Source organism: Scardinius erythrophthalmus, assembly GCF_964197995.2.
Source record: "Scardinius erythrophthalmus genome assembly, chromosome: 1".
NCBI classification, from domain to species: domain Eukaryota; kingdom Metazoa; phylum Chordata; class Actinopteri; order Cypriniformes; family Leuciscidae; genus Scardinius; species Scardinius erythrophthalmus.
In genome coordinates this window covers 41,139,180-41,167,102 of record NC_138221.1, presented here as the reverse complement: position 1 = coordinate 41,167,102, position 27,923 = coordinate 41,139,180, and the positions used below count along the sequence as shown (strand labels likewise).

The 27,923-nt window shown below is 36.2% G+C and overlaps 1 protein-coding gene across 3 annotated transcripts in view; it reads left to right on the top strand.

The window, feature by feature from the left end:
• Positions 1-27,923, top strand: part of LOC308700840 (syntaxin-binding protein 4) — a gene marked incomplete at its 5' end in the record, with an annotated part of 65,124 nt that overhangs the window by 24,994 nt on the left and 12,207 nt on the right. For 2 of the 3 annotated variants that reach the window (XM_081382654.1, XM_081382653.1), the window contains 10 exons: positions 10,084-10,157; positions 14,050-14,145; positions 18,155-18,224; positions 18,421-18,495; positions 21,315-21,394; positions 22,400-22,523; positions 22,655-22,796; positions 26,011-26,117; positions 26,230-26,371; positions 26,520-26,592. In XM_081382654.1, the coding sequence (XP_081238780.1) occupies positions 10,084-10,157; positions 14,050-14,145; positions 18,155-18,224; positions 18,421-18,495; positions 21,315-21,394; positions 22,400-22,523; positions 22,655-22,796; positions 26,011-26,117; positions 26,230-26,371; positions 26,520-26,592 (983 nt within the window). Of the gene's footprint in view, positions 1-8,027; positions 8,167-10,083; positions 10,158-14,049; positions 14,146-18,154; positions 18,225-18,420; positions 18,496-21,314; positions 21,395-22,399; positions 22,524-22,654; positions 22,797-26,010; positions 26,118-26,229; positions 26,372-26,519; positions 26,593-27,923 lie in introns of those variants that run through there. The other variant, XM_081382655.1, reaches the window with a different exon arrangement.

The following is a 27,923-nucleotide window of genomic DNA, read 5'->3' as shown; positions in this document are numbered from 1 at the left end:
TTAGGTAAATTGTCTTTTTTTTCCTCTCAGATTTTTCGTGGATGCCCAAGCAACTCCTTGAGCCTTCATGGGGTTCCCAGACCCCAGTTTGAGAACAGTATATGGCAGGGTTTTTTGTTTGTTTGTTTACATCTAAGGCATTACACAAATGTAGAGGTTAAGTAAGGTGAACAAACACTCTGAAAGGATTTGAACACTGTTTGTGATTGTCAGCAGCCTTCAAGTTCAAATGAAAGTCAGTAGTTGCATCACCAGTATCAGGCATCATAGCAGGTGTGTGATTGACAGGTGGAAACATTCTTGAATATTCTACTGAAGGCACATTCATTTAATATTATAGCCATGAAATATAGGAATAGCTGGTTGTGTAGCCTACCTGAGAATGAATCTGCCCAGTGACGTGCTAAATTTAGAGTTTGGTGACCGGTACTTTAGTGATGACCTGAAGAAACAGTCTGAACAACTGAAGCATGTTGTTTGCAAATGTAACAAAATAAAATCTTTTACATATAACAAAAGCTGCATGATATTATAACACAAGTACAAGTACATCCTTTGATTTTCAAGCTTATTTTCCTCAAGATACTACAGTTTAGTTGTCTTTTTTTATTTTATTCTCTTTTGATGTTGTTGTACATTAAATGAGTACTCAAAGAAAAGAAGTCTGTATTTTGATCTTTTTCATTTATTTTTGTCACTTTTCATCACTTTTTTATCAATAACTTCTTATTCTATGCTAAAATCGATGCTAAAAACTTAAATATAATTTCGACTTGAGCATTTATGTATATCTGGAGGAAAAACTTAAACAAATGTACATGTGTAAATAGTCGATCTGATCATGGACATGGTGTCCGAGTCTCAGCATTGTGTCCATGTGAGCGCTGTAAACCCAAATACATGTCCTGGCTGTCACCTGAACACCTAAGAAATTAACCTAATGGCTTTAAGATACTATCAGTGTGTTTGATGCTATATCAGCTCAACCTCACGAATGAGATGACTTTGTATACCAATAGTTTTACCTTTAATCAATCAGTGCATAGTGTTTCACAAACAGGGCATTGTGTCCTCGTGTTCTTAACGTTGTGGATTTGCGCGGATGTTACACTATGAAAATTACTGTGTTTCTATTGACTTTGAATTCCTTATTTGAAACAAATATAAACCAATGCATGTAGTGTACAACATCATGCTTCTGGTTTGAAGTGTCTTTTTACAGACGATGTATGAGGCTTCAGAGAAGATTCTGCAGCATTTATCTCATAGCCAGCATAGAAGTTTTGGATCTGTATAAAAGTTTTACAGGAAAGGGCTCCCTCTACCAGCCTGTGTGTTTTTCAGTGTAACTGCAGGAATCTGTGATTTATGTCAATGTCTGTGGATTAAATGCTCGACAGCATTATAATGGCACACTATGTGCCTTCTACAGTATGCATAAATGAATGAAGCTAGACACAAATAAGGGGTCATTAAGAGTTCAGTGCGATGTTTAAATGCAGTGTAATCAAATTAAATGTGCAATTAATGAGTAGAATAATTTGTATTGGATGCAAACTTTGATTATACAACAGACACAGTCAGCTAACACCTAAGACACAATTATTTTTTTAAAACATTATTTTAAAGCCTTGATTTTATACTTTGACAACACGTCCTATAGCAAATCTTTATCTGCATCGTTGTTTTTTATTGATTTAGTTTTTGCATGTTTTTCGCTAATAACCATTATCAATGGTTGAATCAACATCATAATTTTGCCGACTTTGCTGTTTTGTTATCTTGTTTGTCAGAGTCCTGCCTAATAATGAGGTCTTGTTAACCGGTCTGTTGCGTCAGCTTTTCTGTGGTTTATTGATTTCTACGCTATTTGCAACACTGTTATAGATTCATAAAAAACAGGCATGTTTTTACATTAGTTGTCCTGCAAAGAGTCAGCTTTTGTACTTACCAGAAAAAGAACACAAACATATATGTTATGGTGCACCTATACGTAATACTGACAGTTCATACACCTTATTGTCATTAAAAGTTTTAAAAGTCATATTATCACCTGCAGGTGATAGGTGCGTGGGAAAAAAAGACCATATAAGTAGGTCAAAAAATCTACTAAAAACAAGGAACTCCCGCACACTATCAGTACTTGCAAATGAGTATCAAAATTTTATTCGCAACGTTTGGGTCATGATGATGTGGTGTTAATTATGTATTCAGTCATTGAGCCTAATTGGTTACAAATGGATCTTTACATTGATTGGTCATGTGTTTATTTTAAATGGGATTGAGTTTGAATGTTTGTATATGCCTGATGAAGGTCGTGAGACCGAAACGTTGCTAATACAATTTTGATACTCATTTGCGAGTACTGATAGTGTGTGGGAGTTCCTTGTTTTTTTGTCGATTTTGTCGGTTTAAAATATTCTGTGAATATGTGAATTTTTCTCTTCTCTGATTTGATCAAAAATTAGACCATTAATAGACTTGTTGGTCCAAAGCCGTCTCATTAAATAATAATCTCTGTCCTTCTGTAACATGAGAAAAACAATTTCAACAATCCCTTCATGATTGTTCATCCCATTCAGTGTTGTTTTTATGCTGACAGCATCAAGCATGATTAAAAGTGGATAATGATATGTTGTGACATTTCCTGGGATGCGCTTCTGTTTGTTACCTATGGAGGGCAGTCATGGGCCCAGAATGCAGCTGTTAGTAAACAGGTCAGACTGGCCTGTCAGACTGTTTCAGATTAACCCATTTCACCACACTCGGTGGTCCAGCATGGAAACTTGGCTCCTGAGTAAAGCTGCCACTCTCATTTCCCATTCTTCATTACTGCAAAGGGTGGCACGTTTACTGAGCTTTTCCTAGATGAAAAACAAGAAGCGGGACTGGCCAAAAACGGTTCGCTGTTGTGATTTCTCAATGTGGACTGGATTATCCGATAATCTGATAACAACCCACTGTGCAGATTTGGTGATTAAACTTCTGATGCAATGGGTAGTTGCCATGGCTGCTGGAAGGAGAAGCGATAGTGTTCGTATGTGTATTGTGGTGGTGCATAAATGTATTTGCATACAGAGACATGAATACATTTATTTCTTTTGAGGGGCTGACATGATGTGCTTTTTCGATGTCCTCTGAGTGTAAATGCTCTTTTATAATATAGATTTGTTATTCAAACATTGTTTTGAACAAACATTGCTCGAGCAAATATTTAAAAAATTACAAAGATTTATCTAACTACAAAAAGTGAAATTTTAAAGCTACACTGTGTAGGATTTTCTCCCATCTAGCGGTGAAATTGTTTGTGACTACCAACTGAATATTACTTTCTAGCCCCTCCCATTCCGAGGGCGTTTTAACTCCTGCGGTGGCCATATTATTTCAAATCTGCCGGCAGTCGCGAGTAATCTCCCCCTCGCATTCGTCACGGTGCCACTGAGTGTAAAAACGCCAAAGGCGAAGTTTGAATTTCCAGTTATCTCCCTCTTTGTCTAATGTATTTTCAAGATGGAGGCGCAACATGGCTTCCGCCATTCAAGCGACTCGCTCGTATGTATTCTAAATTGCAGATTCTACGCTTACGAGAATACTTGATTAGTTGGTGGAAGTAATTACACATTAATGAGCACATATCATTTTGAAAGAACAAAGTGTTTTTTGCTAAGAATCAACTTAAAAATATATACAGTGTAGCTTTAAAATTGATTGAAAACTAAATCCTAAAATGAAGACAAACACGTTTTTAACAAAACTATGAACAAATCCAAGAATTTATTTAGAAATCCAAGAAATCCAAATTTATTTATTTAGTAAGTAATGTGTTTTATATTATGTATGTATTTTGTTTTTGAGGACTCTTGTCCTCTGTCTTTCACGCCACAGCTCAGGATTTTAGGACTGTGTGATTTCATCAGTCAATCACTATAAGCCAACAAGCAAAGATGACAGATATCATATAACATTCAAATTATTATCCATGCAGTTTTCATATTACTTGGGATAATATTAACTATGTAGAATATTCATACTTTTAACTGCAGGATCATTGGAATTAAAATAAAATAGCATTATTATATATATATATATACATGTTGGCCTGTATATACATACATATATGCCAATAAATGTAGAAACAGCCCATATGAATTAAGTCTCTGCATCATGAGAAATCACATGGACAATCTGTCATGAATCATCATTCATAGGATTTACAGCTTCAGTGATTTAAGAGGGGTGAAGGGCTGTTGGCTTTCTGAGATTCTTGAGTGGTGAGATAAATGATACTTCGGAGCAAGATTTAGTGAAATTCACAACATTAATTTAATAGTCATCTTCATCCAAAGCTTGAATGGGAAAAAAACTACAGCACAATGTAAGTACTGCAACTGCAACATACTCTTTTACTCACTCGTTTTGTTGTGTTGTCAAATATGTTTGAGCATGTTGCGCTGTAGTGCTATATAATCTGCAAATGCCTGACAGGCAGTGTTTATCAGAAGTGGTTGGAGGGTGTTTTTAGTGCTGGTAGAATATTATATGAAAGACACTGCAGACACAGCATAAGTGAGTTATATATTCCTAAATAGTTTTGTCTGATGAATAAAAGATGATTTCAGTTTTTAAAATGTAGGATTTTTCAGGCTGTTCTCGGTGACATTTCAATAGCTCATCTCAAATTGTCTCAAGCCTTTGCTAAGCCTTCCAGTGCTAAATATCTGCCATTCTGCCTGAGCTTTACTGTTCTGCTATTCTCGGCAATAGCAGATTCTTGAATAAAGAACAGCTGTCTCCTGTATCACAGTGGCTGCTCTGAAAGGATATTTATAGCCTTTTAGTATCAGGCTTTATAAATGTAGGCACATTTTGCCTTTTTAGAGCAAATGAGATGAAAACTGTTCTATTTCAGTCGTCACAGACTCATCGTAATAATACATAGTATACAAATACATCAGTAATACACTAGTCATGATTTCGATCACTCATGAAGTTTGACAGGGTCCCTACGCAGTGTTCACTGCTCCCTACTCCCTGAGCACAGGATATCTGTTAAAGTTCACTTCCCTTAACAAAATGTGTTTATTCAGAACACCCTGCAACGTCATCAAACAGACGAAACTCAAGTCATGCATACTAAAGGAGGTTTGATGCCATAAAACATTTCTGTAAATAAATATATAAGGCTATAAATTACCATACTTTCATTTAATATTGGCATCCTTCTGTCTCGAAAGACAATGGAGACATTTGTTGAGTTACAGCGCCTGACTGTAGAGCCCGTTTCTTGTTCTGTTGCAATTACTGCAATTGAAGATCATGCCTGTCTCATTGGATGTTGGTGTAATAATTTATATAATACATCCATATAAATATTAAAGGGATAGTTCACCCAAATATGAAAATTCTGTCATCATTTACTCACCCTCAAGTTGTTCCAAACCTGTATGAGTTTCTTTCTTCAGTTGAACACAAAAAAAGATCATTTGAAAGAATTTGGGTAACCACCAAACAGTTGATGGGTCAAGTCAAGTCATCTTCATTTATGTAGCGCTTTTAACAATGTAGATTGTTTCAAAGCAGCTTTACAGAGATAAACGTATAATTTAAGGTAACAGAGATTGTTTTGGCTTTATAGCGGTTCTTTAATAAAGTTATTTTCCAGCTGAAGTTAGTTATGATTGATTTGCTTCCGTCGCAACGATCATTTGTTATTAAATTAGGGGCCGCTAAGACGACACAATTCTCTCTACATAGACTTTAAACGCGAATTCAAGGGTGAGTAAATGATTTTTTAAGAAACCATTTTTGGATGAACTATACAATTTTAGAAAAATTTTACTTTCAATGCTGTATCTACTAATCAATCAATGCAAAGGAACCCAACTGTACAACCAATCAAACAGATTGCACACCTGTGTGCACACTAAAATGCTTAAAATTTGTGTAGGCTACTATCTTTTTATTTTTTATAGTCTACAAAAACATACATTTCTTCTGTTTTTTTTTTAGCCAAATCACTCTCTTGTAGTTTAACATTGGATAAGGTGTCTGTGAAGAGGGGCGGTTGAGGGTCGGGGCCCAGGGATCTCGTGGGACCATGAATTGGCCCTGTACGCAGATGCCTGTCCTGCAGAGATTATTTCCAACCTGAATCAGCAGACTTGCCTGTGATTTTCAAGCGACCCTGGCAAGCTTGATTAGCTGGTTCAGGTGTGTTTGATTAGGGATGGAGCTAAACTCTGCAGGACAGTGGTTCTCCAAGAGCAGGGTCGAAGACCTTTGCTGTACGCGGTTGATTGACAGGTTGTCCTTGCAGATTATTGTGCACTATGAAGTACTCTGCCCAGTCATGACTTGATATGTGAATGTGCAAATTACACTTGACATATTAACCTCATGAGAGAGTTCTGTAAGTCAGTGTAGTTTGGTGTGATCATTTTGAAAATATAGCTTATCATGGCTGTGTGTGTAAAAGCTAGTCCACAAATTACATCATTACAGCCTGTGAGTTTGGCACAAGAAAGCTTAAGTCTGGTCACACTGATTGTCATATGGTACTTGACAGATTGTGGACAGCAGCAGATACATTATTTACATTATTAACTAAGACAATAACAATAAATGCACATATTTCCACTTTGCATGATAACATATCCAAGATTCTGTATTGTTACAGGTATGACTCAAACAACAGAAAATCTAAAGCAAACAGTCCTAAGAAGCTTTTTGAACAACCCTGTGTACCTTGTTTTGGACTGTAGCTCATGTCGGACATGTGTCGAGGTAAATGACAGCGAGGAGTTACACAGTGACAATGCATTTAAAGCAAAGTGTCACTCTGACTCTAACTAGGGCGCAAGCAACACTGTTTGTTGAGCACTAAATGACAATGATCTCTTTTAACAGGTTGTCTCTTCATTACATTATGCATGCAGTTAGTCTTTTCAAGGAATGTTTTTTTCAGCCCACTTACTTAACATTGAAAATGTTACACGTATTGTAAGAATACAAAAAGCTGAGTAAATTTGGACAGTGTAATCCACCCATTGTGTAATTTTACCTCTAGTATCCGTGTATAAATCTGATTGCTGCATGAGAGAAAAGCACTCTTGCGTCGCATGGGATGACCATAGACAATAACGCTGGCTAAAAATGGAAACGGTTGAGAGATTAAATATGTCTTTCTGAGTGGACAAGGATTTAGAGTTTTCTGCTTTTGCTCAAATGTTGCCCCCCCCCCCCAAAGCATCAGCATTTCCTATTTTTTTCATGACTCATAAAATAACTAGTGGCAGTGTGATTCCACACCATCAGAGGTTAAGAAACCACAACCATCCTTCAGTAGGATACTGTAAAACTGAAAATATGTCATTAAGGAGCTATTTCTGTCTGACCTGACTCTTACCAATGACGTTTCTTGGTGTAACCAAATGTAGTAAGGTTGATTTAATTATATATTTTTAGATGTTGCCACCTAAGAGGATGCATTCAGCACACTGTTTTTATATACAGTTTATTGTAGTAATAGTATAACATTTATCTACTTCTTCACTAGACTATGGACAGTGTGATTATTTTGTTTCGTTCACCCTGTGTTTTGTCTGGAGACTCTGGATAGATATCGATAGATTAAAGTTGCTTATCAGTTTCAATTCCCAAATCAGGTCTAATTTGATGAAAAATATATCTTTTTATAATAGCCTACATAATAGAAATATATTTCTATAATAGACTTCAGCCCGGTGTCCTTGAAAGACCCCATGGATTGAAATATCTTAATGTCAGTAAGACTTTGCAGCATATATCACGTAAACCTTTAAAGTCCTTTCATAAATGTGGATATTTATTTGGGAACCACCTGTTCAGTGTTAAACAATGGCCAAAAAGAAAATCTCTACCTCTAAACTGCCTGTGTCTATATAAAAAACACGAGCCCCCATTCCTGTTGCATAAGATTTAATCTGTGGGCAAAGTTGGTGATGTTTAGGATCATCTGTATTAGAGCTGCATGTAGCAGTGAATCATGTGGCTCGCGCTGTGTCGGACCTCCGCGAGGCGCTGATCACGAGAGGAATGGGCATACGCTACGCGTTGCTGGATGCGCAAAAACCGCTTCAAAATGCCAACATTTTCGGTCATGTACAAGGGAGCAGTCATGATTAGCAGGTAAAAACGTTTGTTTTGTCATTTTGTGGTTGTTGAGCTCGTTTTTTTCAGCTCATTAGTTCCAGTGAGTGATAAGCGCTCGCGTGTTTTCCAGAGAAGCGTCGACACAAGCGCGCTGCCACTTTTGTCCTCTACTGAAGGTTTCGGTGACTTTTGGGTACTTTGTTTTACATGTGCTGTGCTCAGGTGTGTCACTTATAAAGCGTGCTTGTTTCGTACTTACTAATATAACTGGTGAGAGAATGAAAAACGTTAGTAAAATGCGTTAAACGACGGTTTCTTCACCATTCCTTTTATATGCTAACCTACAAATTTGCACCGACCGTAGAGTGTGAAAAGGGCATATTTGAAATTATTTGCCCGCTATATTTTGAAGAATTCAAAACACTTTAAAGGATGTACTAATAATGTGCTCTAATCACCCGGAGATTATAATGTGTTTGTGCGTACTCACTAAATCCATGCATACATGCCTCATGGAATTCATAAAACTTCCTTTTATGTGCTTTTAGCTGCCTATTGATCAGAGGTTGGTATCAAACTTATTGATGCTTATGCTGCCTTCACATGCTATCAAAATGATTGTACTAGTTTACTAGTAAAAAAAAATTAGATATGAACGCCCTCAAGTCAAAATTTGAAGAGGATGAGCTCACAATCACGACTTGGCAAAGTCGTGCCTCAGAAGTAGCAAATTTCCGATAGCACCTGAAGGCAGCATAAGGCATGATGTTAGGCATGAAGTTTGCTAAATTAAATGATTGGCTTTTATATTTTCATTAGCCTACACTAAAACTAAAAGAAATCATTAAAATATTATGAATATTTACTCAAGGTATTAGGGTGACTGTGACAGTGTTTTTTTTTTATTATTATTATTACCATTTATGGTAACGATTCTTGATATATAAATGCTATATGCGACTTTTTTTTTTCTTACTGTCAACAAACAAGAATTATTATTAGAATAAAGTAACCATAATTAGTTTCAGGATTTCTGAATTCTTTGAATTAGAAATAATATAAAAAAGTATGTGATACATTATTGCATTAAGCATATTTATTTAATATATTTAAATGATTGCAATAGCCATTTTATTAAAATCACAAGTTAACTTTAACAACCCTAAAAAGTACAATTTATATATTTATTGATTTCCACAGACCCCCTATCATTTTAAAAGGCTGTTTTAGAGGGTGCTGTGTTGGGGACAGCGGACACTCTTTGTTTATGGTTAGCTTTAATTTGAGCCTCAGACGAAGTCTTAGGTTCTGACAATCAAAAGTACAGTTTCAAGGACAGTGCATCGAGCCTGCAGGAAATACTGGAATGGATGCTTGTAATCTTTCTGGTGTAGTGCTGGTGAACAACATAACGCCCTGTTAGTGTCCTGATATACTGTATTTCCTACAAAAAGACAATATTTTGTTCTTTCAATTGCATAGTAACAGTGTTTCCATTGCCAACCAGGTTGAGTTCCTTTAATTAATAACATCATTTTACGTAATGATTTAAGCATGTAAGTAAAACTTAATCCCTGTTATGTGACTGAAAAACTTAATCACTGTTATGTTCTCAAAAATCAGAATCATACACAGATTCTGAGTTCATTTGAAAGGGTAAATTTTTAGGAGCCTGTCCAAAGCAGGACATTCATGCTAAATAATTAATACTGATTCCCCACTGGAAATAACTGGTCTTGATGCTAAGAACAGTCCACAAGCACAGCACGTACAGTGATATTTTGTTTACAATATTTAGATATGAACTGAATGTTACCTGCTTCAAATTGAACTGAATTCAGAGAGAAGTTTGATTCTTAAAAAAAGACTTATCTGAATCGAACAGGTCTCACTATGTTACTAAGTTTTTTTTTTTCTTTCCATGTTTCCACTTCTTTTCTCTGTGCTGCACAGGACACTTATGGGTCCGTATGGAGTAGATCGAGCAGTGCATTCTATGGAGTTTTCAGACTGTGAGAATGGATTAGGTAAGTGCCTCACAAGATGTGCCTCTCTTTTAACATTTGTGTGTTTGTATAATTTACTAAATATCCTGTCATATCTTGATATAATTTAAAACACTGTCTTCAGTCTGTGCAGACCACCTCAGAAGGCATTTTATTATAAATACTCTTAGAATGGTGTGGATTGAGACTGAAGGATTACTAAAATTTATTCAAGACCCTTTCACACAGCAATCCTGGTAAATTACCGTAAAATTACCAGAATGACTTTTTCGGTAAATACACAAATGTGCTGTCAACGTCATTCCAACTTTTTCCCCGGTAAGATACCATTTACACATCAGTACCAGAGTACAGGTAAACTCTGTGATGTCAATCATCGGAAATGACCTTTAAACGCTGAGCTGTTTTCTTCTTCCTCCTGGATGAGTAGAAGTGCCTTAGATTTATTTTAGTTACTATTTTTTCCTTTTTATCTGAGTGACAGTTGTAAGGGGATGAGTTCACAGAACGCGGTTTGGCTCTTAAAAACACGAGACACATAATAGTTACCATAGTAAGTAAGCACTGATGAATGGAAAAGAAGGCAGGGTCTCGAGCACAAGACGCAGAGCAATGTTCAGATGTTCGTCTAGTGCATGTTTACATAGAAAAACAGTTAAAAGCAGCAGAATTTACCATAAACCGCTCTGACAGAACTTTATGGGCCTGTCCAAATACCCACACTTAACCACTTGTCTACATACAAGACTTATTTCCTATATTTGGCCCAAGTGGGCATGAAGACCGCAAGTGTGTGTAGAACTTTTGATTACCCAATGGGACACACTTATAGTGTTGTAAAGTTCCAAGGGTTTACAGAGTAAATATCTTGATTTCAATACTTTGCAATTTAAAATAAACGTCTAAATATCTGTTCAGTAGTCCCTATGTCCATTTAGTAATGGTGGTGCTTCTAAATAAGTGATACAAAGCAGTTGCAATTGTTGCACAAAATACACATACTCATCTTTGCACCAATAGAATGTGCAACACTTTGGTTTACTACCAAATTATATGTAATATATAATTAATTTTACCTACAGTGGAATGTTTTTCTCGATATCTCGCGATTTCGGGGCACGTGAGTTCCTGAACGTGATCTCTTAACGGTAATTTACTAGTAAAGACTGTATGTGTGAAAGGGGCTGTAGACTCTTCTTTATTAGCATCTGTGGTTCCATGTAGAACTTTTAACATCCATTGAACCATTCCATTGCACAAAAGATGCTTTATAGTGGAAAAAGGCTCTTTAGATTATTAAAATATTCTTCATATTAAGAATGGTTATTTTAAGATGTTTAATGTTCTTTGAAGAACCAATGGTTCTATTATGGCATCACTGCAAAAGAAAACCTTTCAGAACCTTTGTCTTTTAAAACGTATGGCGAAGTCTGGAAGCAAACATAGGCATAGGTTTAGGGTACGGTTGTTTTCCAGTCTTTTAAGTCTTGCGCTGTCTTCATTATATTTATACCGCAGCCTGATCTCCCTCTTCACAATAGATCAAAAACATTATTTGAAGGCAGCTCTAAGCTCCTTAAACCTGTCCTTCTTACATCCCAACTTGCACAGTCAACAATCCATTGTGTTACTAGACGATTCTCTTTTAGGAGACATTTTCATGAATACAGACTCAGGAGTGGTGCTCTGAATAAAAACGTCACCGCTAAATCAAATATTTTACAACGCATTTTTGCAATTCTATCAGGTACAGAGTTAAAAGTGTGACACTGTGTTTTTTTCTGGACACAGTCCTTACTTTGCATTTACTGAGTATATGAAAAATGTTGAGTTTAAGTTTAGCACGTGTTTTGGGGATAACCGGGTTGCAGTTCTTCTCATTAAAGATTCATCTTAAAGTGAATCCATTAATATGCAATATCAGCTCAAAACTCAATTAGTGCCAATACATTGTCTTTCTATTAATAACAGATAAGCCTGAAGCAAAAAGAGGATATTTATTATTCCATGAGTGTGACTAAAATGCGCGACCAAAGCGAATCTAAAGAATCTGTACTGTCCATCAAGGGAAGTGTATTCTGCTTCTGAACTGCCTGCAAATGAACGTTTTAGTGCTGGCAGGAGGTCAATATTGTATATTTCAGTGTCTATGGAAATGTAAATAACTGTACGTGTGATAAAACCACACTTTACGTAAAATACTTTCAAATACTCATGAGATTACGTTGGGTGTGAAAGATGCTCATCTCATTAAAGGCTTTCATGCTTTGTTGGCGTCAAAGCTTATTCCTGTTGTATCAACAATTAATGACCTGACAACACTGTCCAATTTGCTGTTGGTCTCTCAAATAAGGGATCTGCCATCCTTTCATGTTGGCATTTAGACAATGACTCTATTCAATATATTGTTTTTTACAGTCAACATGAAATGTGATCTTTTTTTCTAAATGCTTCTTTAAAAAATAAGAATTTAACCTCATTATGTTCAACCTCAATGGAGTAAAACAGAATTCCTGTGTTTTTAATGGATTCAGTGCTAAGCGCTCGTCTCAGAATGCTGACTGTTTCCATAGCAAACCAGAGCGATGACTTTACCAATCAGCGAATGGCTATTTTATTTAGAAGGTGGGACTTATTCCACCATATTGATCCTTTTCACATTTCCAGGTTTCTCAGAAGCGGAAGGAGTCATAGTTGGGTAAACTTCTGTAGCAGGGAATGAGAGAAAACATTAAATATAATTTTTGTGTTCCCATTTGCTCAAATATCAAAAGAAAAACTCCCTGCAGGGGGATTCAAGCCTCACAGCATTTACCTGCAACTCTGAAAGTTGAAGTTTCTATGTATGTAATGCTTAGAAGTAAATACTGACCAGAGTCAGTTGTAAATCCTAATTTTAGGGAGACCGGTTTGAACATAAGCTGTTTAAAACCTCATTTATCTGACTTGAAATCAGACACAAATGGGAACACACTACAGCAGCTGGGCTGCACTATTTAGTCATCATGCATTTATTTGGATTACCAAAGTGAAAAATAACCAAAAGTAAACTACCGTACTATACCTTTCTTAAAATAAGTCTCTTATGCTCACTAAGGCTGCATTATTTGACTAAAGAAAGTTCAAAACAACAGTATTTAATTGAAATCTATTTGATATCTATTATATATCTTTTGTATTATAATAAATGCCTTTACTGTCAGTTTTGATTAATTTAACGCATTCTTTCTGAATAGAAGTATTAATTTTAAAAACTCTTACAAGCCCCAAACTTTTGGACAATATTGTATGTTACAATTTACACAATACAAAGTACATTAAATTTTGAACATTTCTCTGAAATATTTTGTTCAGATCATAACCCAGTAGAATATTGAAGCTTTGTCTGTTATATCACAAAGTGCACTCTTAAGAAATTGGTCCTATAATCAAGCAATTGTCTATAATCAGTTCCCATAAAAAAGTCAAAGTTAAGTAAGGTTTCTAACTATTAAAATGGCTTTTGGAGTCTCTCAGAACACAAATAAAACTTTAGAGCTAAAGTTCTTTCAGCATGCATCAGATAAAGCTGTCTAATGTTCATGGTAAACATGATAGATCTGATTTATCTGCTCTTGTTTGGATAGAGAAAGAAGGAATCATAGTCTGTTTTGTCAGAATAACATAAGTGAATGTTTAGATCTTTCATTTCACAATCACCTGTCATCAAATTGTCAGTGAGTACTGGCAATGCAATCAGAATGGCCATAAAATCCTGTTGTCGGGGACTGTGGTATGATTTCTGGGTTTTGTTTAAATTGTTTGATTTATAAATAATAAATTTGATTGATAAATACAATATCAACAGCAATATTAATGTAAGAATAATATTTTACAGCGTCTTACTTTGAGTGATGCTTTGTCTCTTCTAAAGGAATCAAAGTGATCGGTGGTGTGAAAGAACAAACAGGAGAGGAATATGGCGTTTATGTCAAGAGGATCTTACCTGGTGGCCTTGCTTCCAGTGATGGTAAGTTTTGTCATAGATATTTTATCACAGATTGAAAGTTTTTTTTTTTTTGTCTTAAAGGGATAGTTCACTTTGAAATTAAATGTTGGTATGTTTTAGCTTACCTCAAGGGCATCCAAGATGTAGGTGTCTTTTTTTCTGCAGTAGTTTCAATTTTGATATTTTTAGGTCAAACCGTTCTTGTCTGTCGGTCATATAATGCAGGTCTATGGTCACTGTCTCAAAGAGCATGCACAGAGAACACATTGATGGCCTAAGACACGAAACGAGCGGTTTGTGTGAGAAAACGAACAGTATTTATATTGTTTTTACCTCTACACAACCACGTCCAAGTGATCTGAGGGCGCGTGCGCTTCCTGGTGTGTGACGTGTGCGCGCGTTCTGGCTTAGTCTGCGCAAGCGCCGGAAAGTGTACAAGAGGTAAAAACGATATAAATACTGTTCGTTTTCTCTCACAAACCACTCGTTTCGTGTCTTAGGCCATCAATGTGTACTTACGATGGGGAATTGTTTAATTTGGACTTCTCTGTGCATGCTCTTTGAGACAGTGACCATAGACCTACATTATATGACTGACAGACAAGAACGGTTTGACCTAAAAATAGCAAAATTGAAACTACTGCGGAAACAAAGACACCTACATCTTGGATGCCCTTGAGGTAAGCTAAAACATACCAGAATTTAATTTCAAAGTGAACTATCCCTTTAAAGTGTGTCCTCACGTAATGACGTCAGCGGATAAAAATACATTCAAATAAAGGCATTTGTAATCATAACTTCAGTTAAATAATAGTAATCATCATCATAATCATCTTGGATAAGTTTCTTACATTTACGTTTTGCAAATGAACCCTACAGGCTATGAGAAAACGCAGATGTTTCACATGTCTTAAAGATATAAAGTGAATAAACTGGTCTTCATCAATTTTATTTTATTTGTTATTAAATAAACTTACATTTCGCCGAATTCGGCCCCTCATTTAAGTCCAGTTGGCCGAAACAAAGTTTGGTTCAGAGACGTGCTATCAAGCATGCTCAGTATCTCCAGCTCATCGGTTCTCTGTATCGAACGTGTCCGAAAGAAACAGTTCTCGGTTCTGTACTGGTGATTCGAGAACCGCTGCAGCAACCAGTTCTTGTCTTGACTCGAGAAACTCTGTTGCAGTAGGTCGGTATGTGCTGAGCTGAGAACTGCTGAAACCTTACTGTACAATCGACAAAACTAACAAGTCGATGCATGTCTCCAGTATGTTTAATACGTTATATTTTGATGAACACATTATAAACATTTACTAAGCACCCTTAAAACCTTGGCAAGAGTTTACGTCAAAGTTTTATATCAACTTAGAAATGAAATGAGCTGTTCCTGAAAATGATGTTTTAGTATAATAATAAATGTTTAGTTTTACAATCCATTCATTGTGTTTCCAATCTTTAAAATAATACAGAGATAAGACAGCAATTATGTGATAAACATGTTTCATTTTGTTACACTTATTGATGTTCAACAATTAAGAAACATGCATTTCGTCCCTCTGAAAAAATTGCACGCATACTCAGCTCATCAGTTCTCAGTATGTCGAACATGTCTGAAAGAAACAGTTCTCGGTTCTGTACTGGTGATCCGAGAACCGCTGTACCTGTACGTTCGGTAGTGCGCGCATGCTCAGTATCAGCTGCTCGTGCTCATCACTTCGCTCAGCACAACATGTCTCAGTTCAGTGAACTGCTGGAGTTACTGCAGTAACATATACTCCGGGATATTGTTTATTTCGAGGGACTGTGTCAGGCATGTCCAAAAGTGAGTAACTTTAGTAACTTGTGGATCAGCGCTGACACACAAACTGTTTTGAACGATTCAGTCCGATTTAGTGTACTGGTTTGACCGGTTCACTAAAAAGAACCGGTTCAAAAGAACGATTCATTCACGAACCGGACATCACTACTTTATCAAGCTATTTTAGACACTGTGAGAAAACAGGTGATGAGCATGCAAGTGTTTTTTGACCTTGGATGCATATAAACCTATTGTAGGAGACCTACAGAATTAGTAACCTTTAAAGTAGCATAATAGGGGAACTTTATACATTTATCCAGGTGGTCTCCTAAAAGTTTTAAACAATGTAATTTATAGTCTCTCAAAACCTAAAAAAAAAAAGCAGCTCAGAAAGGCATGAATTTTCCATGCTGGTTTAGCTTTTAGACTGGCATAATCACATTGTTACCAGCAAAACCTAGGTGGTGAGGCTCAGGCTAGTCAACAATGGGAGGTTGAAATCTGCTCTGACCAGCGAGCTTGATTAAATTGCTTTGATCCACATTATAGTCAACAGCTTTTGCTAATGAACAAAGTGAATCAATCTTGTTATTATGAATCAAATAATTTACTGTAATTGGAGATAAGCTTTACATTTAAACCAAAATCAGAATTTGAATGTGAAACAGAAATTCAAAAGTTAAGGCATAAATTTAGAAAGGAAACTGTGTCAGTGCAGCTGTTTACATTTCTATGAAACAGATTGTCTGTCTCACTGCGTATACCTCTGCTTAAGTCTCTCACGTGTGAAGGGGAGTTTAGCATCATCCCTCTGCTTAGAGTTAATGCCCCTGACGGACTGGAATTAGAGTCTGTCTCCCATTCTGCTGCTACAGAGCACGGGGTGTGGGAGCTTATATGGGCGCATGCGCTCTGCGGGGTCTTTGCTTGTTTTTAGCCGTCTCACACGATTGCTGTTAGCTCGCCATTCAGAGAACTTTGCTAGCTTTCTGGCTGCTCTCTTTGGTTTAGTGGAAAGACATTATAAACATGCTGGTATTTAACTGGGAGACGGATATTCTGAGGGAATCTAGACAGATTTTCACAGTACTGATGATAATCCAGGGTGACTGTAAAATCGGATATCCGAAAAGTGGTATTTGGCTAAAGTGCTCTGACACAAAGTAAGACATAGGTGACCCCTTTGAGACTTTGCAGCTTGTTCCATTCCGGATTTGATTTGCTCTGACAAGATATCACTGAAGTGAAGGTAGAAGACATAACCCTGACCTACATCTGAGAGAGATGTTCTTAATATGTCCTACGGAAAGGTTTGAGGGCCGTATGCTGTCTCTTCTGCTGCCACAATTTGCTAAAACACACGAGAAGTTGCTAAATTATGAAAATAAAAAAATTTAACACTTGAATGATAACCATCTCTTAAATCAAAATGCAGTTTGGACTTTTTCTGGGCTTTTTACACTTTTTATGTTGTATAAAGCTGTGAAACGTTATCGTTTTGACAAAATTCGAGTTTATGGTCACAGCTAACAGAGTAGTCAACAACATTAAAGTCATGGTAAATTTACAAGAACCCTAGTGTGACAAAACAAAAGTATATATTTCATTTATTTAGGTGATCAACATTAGCTGCTTATGTTTTTAGTTCTTAAATGCCTGTACTTTTGAATCTTTCATAGTGGACTACAGATTTAATGAGTACATATATTATCTTTCAAAAGTTTGGGGTCAGTAAGAAATATATTTGAATATATTTTAAAATGTAATTCATTCCTGTGACGGTAAAACTCATCATTACTATAGTCTTCAGTGTCACATGATCCTTCAGGAATCATTCTAGTATAATGATTTGATGCTCAAGAATCATGTATTATTGTTATCAGTGTTGAAAACAGTTGTGCTGCTTGATATTTTTGTTGAAACTGCTACATTTTATTCAGGATACTTTGATGACTAGAAAGTTCTAAAGAACAATATTTATCTGAAATCTTATGGAATATATTTTTAAATGTCTTTACTGTCACTTTTGATCAATTTAATGAATCTATGCTGAATATACATACATTGGAAGTTTACATTTCTTTAGAAGGAAAAAAAAGTACAGACCCCAAACCTTTTGATGATAGAAATGGAAAAAGATTAAGAATATTATAATGTAGTATGTAATAGTAATATATTTGTCAAGTCATTTTATGGGTCTTAATAGTTTTTATTTTGCAAATGTTTCAATAGGAAGCCTGCAGCCTGGAGACCAAATATTGGAGGTGAATGGCGAAAGCTTGATTGGCGTGACAAGTGAACGGTACATACTACACTCTCTTTATTTTTTTAATTAATTTGTTCTTCTATTCTTCATGTATGTACTTATTGTGATAACTTCAAAATAAATTAAGTCTTAAAATACCTCAAGGACTGTTTATTAAGCTTGTGTTCACTTTTACCTATGAAACTGCAAACTGTTAAAACACTTGATGCCTGATATTGTTCTTTGATTGTAGAGCGGTGGACATTCTTAGATCAGCATCCTCAACCAATCACATGCGCCTTCTCATTGCCAGAGATGAGGAAGCCAGGTAAGCCCCTGATCCATCCATTATAACATCTGCTCTGAAGATCACAAACTTCATGTCCATTTAGACATTTAAAAAGTTGCTTTTAAATGTTGCTTCAAAAAACAAAAACAAAAAGAACATTAGATTCAAAGCACATTGATAATCATTATCAAAGAATACTGAAAAAAACACATCATGGTTTTCCCCAAAAAAAATGTTAACCTGCACAATTGTTTTTAACATTGATGATAATAATAAATGTTTCTTAAGTTTAAAATCATCTTGTTAGAGTGATTTGCGACAATTCAGTGAAAATTCAGCTTTGGAATAAATGACATTTTAAAATATATTCTAAAATAGAAAAAGTTATTTTAAATTGTAATAATATTTCATAATATTACTGTTTTTACTGTATATCAAATAAAGGCAGCCTTGGTGAGCATAAGAGACTTCTTTAAAAAAACATTTTTAAAATCCTTTTGAGCCCACACAAGTGTATATGTAAAAAATAATTGGAAAGAAAAAAGGAATGTTTTTTGGTTTTCCTTTCCATCTCTACTGCTGATAGTCAATTTCATTGCCAACCTGCCACTTACTTGGTGACATTTAATCAACCTAAACACTTGCCATCACTTAAACACACTCATCCACTGATATTGATCTATGGTTGTCTGACCTGAGTACATTTCATTTGAATGTCCACCCCTTAGAAGACACGTTAAATAATTCAATAAAAGATGAATAATTTTGTTCATAAACTAGATCTGACTGAGTTTTGGCAGTGCCTGTGAGTCTCTTGGCGAGCTATTCAAAGACGAGTCTCTGGCCCGCACGGCTCCCATATACTGTTCATTTCGCTCACTAGAAAAAACTATCAATGGAAAATCAGTATCACTGCGTATGGCAATGCTAGTAGTGACTTTTCACTTTCTAAAACTTCAGTTAAATTAGGTCTATTGCCTTTTAGTAATGAGCAATCATTTTTCAGTCATGAGCATTTTTAATGCTCTAATGTTTTTAATTTATTTGAAATAGAAATCTTTTGTAACATTATAAATGGCTTTACTGTCACTTTTGATCAATTTAATGCATGTTTCATGAATAGAAATATACATTTCTTTTAAAAAAAACGTATAGACCCCAAAATATTTAAAAAACTTTTGAACAGATTAGTGCAAACACTAATAAATTTTACATTGCTGAATGTAATCTTTAGCAAATCTCAAAATAAATATGAGTCTGTGAGAGTCAGTGGCATGACCGCAGTGTACTTTTGAACTTTACACATAGACAGATTGGCAGGAGATTCAGTCCCATGGCTCTGGACTGGCAGCCCAGGGATTGTATGAATGAAGGAAAAAGCCATTCCATGCATGGAGATATGGAGGGAGCGAGTGCGAGGGAGAATGGGAACAGACTCACATTTTAAGCCATGATGAGATGAGTCCTTGCGTCTCCATGCTTTAATCTGCGTTCTGCCCTTAACCAATGCGCACTGAGGGGATTACGCCTCTGCCTCCATGCAAAGACCTCCGCTGCCTTCACTCGCATATCAACAACCTGGAAGTCTTCAGGGACCGAAAGACTGAGCACAGCATTTCTGGGCTTTTTGTTTGTGTGTATTTATGAGGAAGATGGTTTAGAATGTGCATGTACACACAGTGGTTTATTGAGACGGCATCATGCCTTTTAGAGTCAGCTCCTTACCATATGCATCACAACCTTGTGTGACCTGCTTCCCTTTAATCCGCACTGATAACCTGTCCTGAGGACGGAGGAAAAAGAGGAAAAAGCTCTTTTTGCATTGAATCACTCACTTCGAAAGCTGTCACTTTGAGTACACCTAGATATTTTAGGCTTAGAGTAAATATGATTCGGCTCTGATAAGGAGGAATGCAAAGAATTATGGGTCTAGTTATTGAAGGCTTGGCTGTGTTTATATAGTCTTCTGAACCCACATAGTCTTTGTATTGTGGTTAAAACAAGCAAAGATCTGGGATCACTCAGGGACACCTGCATGTAGGTAAAGAGGCCAGTGGCTGAGCCTGTGCACCAGTGCGTAATGAACACGTCCATAACTGAATAAGGTTTGAGTCCAGTGACAGGACATTTCTGTTGACCTATATCTGACATTCAAGAGGTGTCTGGTGGAAAAATGGCTTGGGAACTAAAGAGAACTCAGCATGTTTATTTTTACTCAATAGGCTGATCACAAAATCCATTTACATTGCTTTATCTTTCAGTAACAGAACAATGATATATCTATCTATCTATCTATCTATCTATCTATATATCTATCTATTTTCTAAAGAAAATATGTTTCTGGGACATATAATAATACATTTCTAAAAGTAAAATGTAATTATTATTATTTTTTACTTTTTTTTGTGGTTGAACCAATGAAAACTTTGGCAGGGAAAGTACAATTTTGAATTATTGGCCTTATTGTTGAGCCCTATATTGCCATTGGCAGTCAATCAGACTACTTGCAGCAGAATGAAAAGTTTAGAGTAGATTTATAACATTGGTCATGCTTTTTCCTTCTAGTAATGATGGGGAATAATTTTAATCACTGTATTCAGCCCTCTAGAGAGTACCTGTATCTGCTTAGAGCATATTTGGATTGTGTAGATAGATAACATGTGAACATAATTACATTCCGTCCTAAACTAATTAACTGATGTGTTATTATTTTGGAATAGTGCAAGCTGTTACTGAAGTAAGGACTGTTATGTCATTTAGGTGTCTACATTTTTTTTTTATTATTATGTTTTTGAAGGTTTAAATTTTTTTTCTTGGACGGTTGCATTATTGTTATTTATTCTTTTGTCTTTGTGTAGTCGAGAATTTGCAGAGCTCCTTGAAAAATATGGCTCGAACGGAAGCACAGGATCTACCAGGAATTCTCCTATTCAGCAAAGTATGTATATTCTCTCAAGTTTACATGAAATGCACATAATATAAATCCTTTTTATTCATTCATTTTTTGTGCTCGTGTTTAGAATATCTCTCTTTCATAACCTCACTACTTCCTGACATGACAAAGGTTATGAAATGCTGATTCATGCAATATGATCCTCACAACTGGCTAACAAACGGGAGGAATAGAGAAAGAAATTCACATCATCATCCCTAACCATTTTAACTTCTACATTCATACTCTTTCTCAAATATAAATGAAAAACAGGAGACAAACAAACTGTGTTTTCAAAAAACAGTCTCTTTTTTTGAGGGGCTCAAGTCAATTATAATTATAATGTTTGGGGGAGAAACAAATCAGCCCTTGAAAATGGCTTAAGACAGCGCATTTGTCCATTATGCAATTTTGAACATCTGTTTCTGCCGGAGGAAAGACGCTTCACAGGAAAAGTTCTTGAGAACGGAGCGTGTGCTCAGTCTTATCCCTTCTCTCCCCTCTGTGTAGAATATTCTAATGATGTAACTTGCTTTAAGCACAGCAAAGAGTTTCATTTGAGTCTTTAATTTAAAAGTGCAAATGAGAGATTTACAGGAGTTATGTTCAGATGGCTTCGTCTGGACATTTTGTGTTTGTTTTGGCGAATGAAGTTTCAATGAAGTTTCCGAGATTGGCAAAACTTGCAAACTCAAAAAAACTTTGTATTCACTCAAAGAATTATATACATAGTCTTTGAAAAGAATTTTCCGTTTGTTAATTTTTTCAGTTTTTGCTACATTATACAACAGTTAGCTCAGACAAACAGCCTTCCAAGAGTTCCAATATTAACTTTTATTAAAATTGTGGATTAAACAAGCCAGTGTTTTTGAAATGGATAACTTTATGGATTGTGTCACTGCCCTCTGGTGGTTATCATATAAGCTTGCATAATTACTAACTACGTAGTGTTATGTCAAGTTTGATTGGGTATTTTGTAATTATAACCAAATCTCACTTTTTGTGCCACAGCAGGCAGATACTTGGACAGCATATCATCGGGGTCTTCGTCCAGATCTCAGAGTCCTCTATTGCTTAGTCCTGCTGGATCTCAGAGCAATTACAACAACACAGGACCCATGCTACGCTCCCTAAGGTACTGATAACAAATTATTTAGTCTAGTAAAGTTTACATACTGACTTATTTAACAGTTTATTTTGATTCAGTACCACGCTGTACTTCACTAGTCATTTTGAGTATGTGTGTGTGTGTGTGTTTGGTTTCAGTCACCCAGGTGAAGGGGTGATTCAGCTGATATCAATCGCTCGCTCCTGCAGTCTGGGTATTACCATTGGAGGTGGCTCCAACAGAACTGATGGCCCTGCAGTTTTCATCCAGGAAGTGCTGTCTGGAGGAGACTGTCATCGGGTGAGAGATTGGCTCCCTTTAACAAACTGTGTGCCTGCGTGTATTTGTGCATAAAGTGTTAGTGTTTTCACGCAGAAATCATTGATCAAGGATCAGTAATTTATTTGCACTGCAGATTTTGAGTGGTCTGATTCCCGGACAAATGACTTTCAGTTAATAGAAAACATAAGGTGGGTTCCATTTGACTGTAAGTGAAGTTTGCTTCGGCATAAGGAATAAGGGAACATCGATACATCACTTCACAGGATGTGGAGAGGGAAATTTAACCACCAGTCATTGCATGTCAGTCCAGTATTAAAGAAGTTTGTATAAAATAATGGTGGTGAAAATGAGTTGAGGCTCCTACATTTTGACTGAGTGCAAATCTCATGATTACTTTAAAAAAAAGATTAAATATAACCAAATCTAATATAACCAAATGTTTATTTTCATAATAAACAATGCAACAGACATTTATCACTCAGTGTAACACTTTCAAAAATGACAGTATGTATTAATTAAATTATTAATGACTTTATAGTTATAAATGCACATGAGTGTATTACATACACGTGTATTAAATGAAATTACGGTCATTTATATTGCATTCATTTACTGAAGCATACCTCAGTCTCGTTGAATATGCGCAACACAAGTTTCGTAAATCAAACACATACAACTACAAATTCGTGAGACTTAAAACAGTATTTTCACTGACTGATTTATATGACGATGTGTAGTTAAAGATACACATTATACATTTTGTAACAAGTGTAATTTTTTTAAAATGTTACCACATTTCATTTGTTTAATATTGTTGTTAAATACACAATTAACAGCAATTGCATTAATGCCATCTCTAAAGAGACAACTGATTAACTTGTTAAATGAGTCTAGAGGTCAACTCTAGAGGTCTAAAAAACAAAACCAAATACATTTTGCGGAAGAACAAATTTCTTGGCTGTGCTTTGGCTCTGCGTGGCTGTGTGAATTTATATGTTTATCCTACTGATCATAAAACATTCACTACTAGGCTATCACCAGTTTAGATGTAAAGGACCTCAAGCTGACTAGCTGAAGACATTACTTAAGCTATAATAATAGACACGGTACTTCCTTGAAAATAAATTTCAGCACTGCGCTACAACAACCATGGTGAAATGACCCTTCACAATAGATGATGCTTTACAATGAACTCTGTTAGAGAGCTACATATGGCAGTCTATCTGTTCAATAAAATACCTTACTATCTCCGCGTTGCTTTAACAACATTTCAAATTCCTTAGTTCTCGCCATCTCTGAAAAGCCAAGCCAATGTTGATTCTTGTTTTATTACGAGCTCTGTCGCGTTCTCTTTTTGCCTGCAGACTCTCCTTTGTGTGCAATTTCCCTTGAAAACCATCCTGCTAGGTCTAAAATATAAACACTTAAAATAGGCTTACCATAGTGAATCAGAGTAAGACAAGTACATGTTTTGGAAGAAGGATTGATGATGTATTTACTAATTGTTTAAAGTTTGTTAATTTTGAACAACAATAATGAGAACAACAAACACAAATGAGATGCCCAGCTCAGACTACATTAGTCCCCATATCCCGCATATGTCACACAATTCGTGGAAGTGTTTAGTCTGAGCTGGAGAAATAAACAGATTATAAACCTCTGGGAATCTTGCCCCCAATGCAAGGATAACTCAGCTTTTTACACCTTACCAATAAGCTTCAACACATTTAGCCATCTTTATCACTGAGGGGGTCAGGATTTAAGTGAGGATAACATCCTAGAATGTCCGACTACTACGTTATAGCCTGAGCCAGTGCAAAGTTTTCCTCTTAAAGTAGGTAGGTAGTAGGTAGTAAGTAGGTATCTCCTGGAAATTATCTGAACAATTTATCCCCTGCTTTACATTGTTTTCCCCAGTAAGTGCTTTTCCTGAAAGACAAAATAGGTTTAGACTCCGCTGGGCTGTTTTGGACATGGACAGTGCTGTCGCAGCAGACTGCAGAGGTCAGGTGCACCCCGTCTAGGGCATCGCCCTCCCTGTGGAATATAAAACTCCACAACGGGGAGGGGAGCTGTACTATTCACCTACAGGACTATTGTGCTGAAACTCAGATATTCAATATCGCTTAGATTTTCAGCGTCAGATTGTTGGCCGTCTGTAACATCTATTAAATAAGGTCCCATGTCCGTTTTGAATCTTTTAGCCAGAATCAATGATCATAACTCGGAGCTTCCAATCTGAAATATTGTTACCATGTTTTTGGTTTGGTAGCCAGTCATTGGAATTCTTCTTTTTTTTTTTTTTTTTTTTTTTTTTTTTTGAGAATCACTTTGTCTAGCCCTTAGTTTTATTGTTTACTTGCATATATTGGTGTCTCCAAATGCTAGCCTCACTTTTATTGTTGCTCATAGGAGACTTAGGAGAGGAATGCTGCAGTAAGTAACTGAATTGGTATTTAATCTTACTCAATATTCTTGTTGTGTCCTCAAGTAAAAATGTTCAAAAGTTTGGGGTGGGTACCATTTTTTGTCTACAAAAAATCATACAGGGAGTAATCATTTGATTTAACTAACCAGTAGGACTTCAAAAAGTAACAATTACTTGCCGATATTGATACGACTCTGATATCCACCTTAGTTTTAACGTAGGAGACATTTTTAACTTGAGTGTGCAAGACTTTCAGTTATTTTAGCTGTACAAAACAGCTTGTTATGCTACTTGATATTGGAAACATGGTTTTACAAACAAACAATTGCAAACAATTTTATTTTAACGGATTATCATAATTATAAACACACTGGTTTGTAGTGCAAATTGTTCCACTGTTAACTGCAGTTGTTGTATTTATTTACCTATAGTGGCAAATGAATCAGAACTCTCACACATTCACAGAACATAGCTTACTTCTGTGTTGCAAAATAAGGTGGATTTAGTGCATCCCTAAACCATCAAGCTGTGGAAATGGTTTGGAAGCGGATTGGATTCACTCGAATATGAGACTTTTGGCACAGTTGTGTAGTTTTAGTGACTTTGGTGTCTCTGGGGGGATGGAGTTGCTGTAGTGGTGTCCTCTGTAAAGACATGAGAGAGGTCTCCACCTGGTGATGAGTAGTGCAGTAGGTTATGTTCCTGCTGATGCTGTTGGTGCAGCTTTCTCAAACTGAACGTCTGCCAAGAATTGTGACTGATCAGCAACATTTAGTAAGGATCTTCATTCCTTTGGCCTTATAGGATGGACGGCTCAGACCTGGAGATCAGCTTATCGCCGTTAACAAGGAGTCGTTGATAGGAGTCACCTATGAGGAGGCCAAAAGTGTGCTCAATAAAGTGAAATTCAGGTTCGTGTATAGCTTTACGTCTTTTGAACAATATTTAATAATTAATCAGTATCATTGTACGTATTTCTTTTATATAATTTATTTCTTTTCTCCCTGTTCTTTACCTTTGAAGTCAGGAACAAGTGGTGGATATTGCCTTCATTCCAGGAAAAGGACCTTTTTCCAACAGCCCGTTGTTGCATAATGGGGTTCAGAGGGGGGTTGGAAATGGATACAACCCCAGCCGGTTAAAGGTTCATGTCCGATCTCCTGAGGTGAGTGTTTAATAGTGTACAAATCATGTCATGTCTCTGTATAATTAGTATGACACCAATATCTTGTTGTGTACATTGTTCACAGGCAATTTCCTTGTTATGTTTTTTTTTACTAAGCATGCAATGCTTCATAACTTTCTTCTCATAGATGCGACAAGAGGAAACAGTTCCAGTCCTTTCATCCTCCCCAGAAATCTGCCCTCCAGACATACAGGTTTCAGGTACATGTCTCAAAGGTTGGCTCATAACACCCTTAACTCTATATTAATGAGCTTTACTGCCAGTTTCCACCCTTTCTCATCACCCACACGAACAGTGCAGATTTTGTTATTCATAAGGCTAGTATTTCCATTTTGAAAGGAGTACTCTAATTTCATAACATTTATATCATATTATGTTAGTGTTTTACAGCAAACAAATTTACATTAAAATATCTAATATATAAATATAAATATCTAAATATGTGCTAAAAAGTTTGGGTTCATTAAGATTTTTAAGAAATCATCTTTATTCAACAAAGATGCATTAAATTGAATGAATACTGGAAGTAGTTGCTCTCTTAGTTTCTGTACCTTGCAGATTGCACCTTGTGTCTCAGTGAAAGTAGCATCCAAAATGAACCAGTGCACGGAGAAACAGGATTTATTGCAAAGCAATTATTTATTTTGAGAGAGAAAGATTGGGGATTAGTCAGTAGCAGTGTTTGGATTTTAATCAACGGCTAGTTGCAAAGTAATCTCTCTGTGCTCCGGGGGTCGGGCATGTATGTGAGGTGTTGAAATTACACAATCAAATTCTAGAAGACATAATCAAATAAAGGAAGAAGGGCCTCTTTCATGTTGAGTCAGATTGTGCTCTTATCTCAGTTCACAGCAGCTGGGTAGCTGTTTAATACAGATTGATTTGCTGTGCGTAATGTGTAATCCTTTCTTGGGGCACAAAATGGGATTGATAAATTGTTATAGAAACCATACAGAGATAGCCCCTTAGGTCCATTTTATGCTATTAGATACTTTGAAGAAGCTATCTGTGTGGATGTTAACATGTCAAGTCACTTCTCCAGACACTGAGATCTTTGTATGCTTAAATAATGCCCCAAAATGCTCTGTATTTCTCTGCATAGAGGACCAAAAAGTATTTTGACACCTGTGGACATATCCAAAACATCGGAAGGTTGTGTATTAGATACAAAAAATCAAATCCAGTGGAATCTGCAAACAAATAATGCAAGACCTTCGAATTTCTATCCATTTTTTTATCATTTGAAACCATTGAAACCATCAAGAAACCTTTTTTTTTTTTTTTTTAATGTGTGCTGTCTTTAAAAAAAAATGCCTTTTGGTTTGATATTTTGACATTTGACATTCAGACATTTTAAAGTATGGCTTCAGTGTCCAAATGCATTGTGGCTCCACTGTATTTCACGTTCACACTATGAATGCATGTCAGGCCTGAGATGTGCACCACGCACCTGTCCGTCAGGCTATCCCTGACTCGCCCTTGAACCCTGGTGTTTACGAGCACAGTGTTCTAATCATTCATGACATCTATG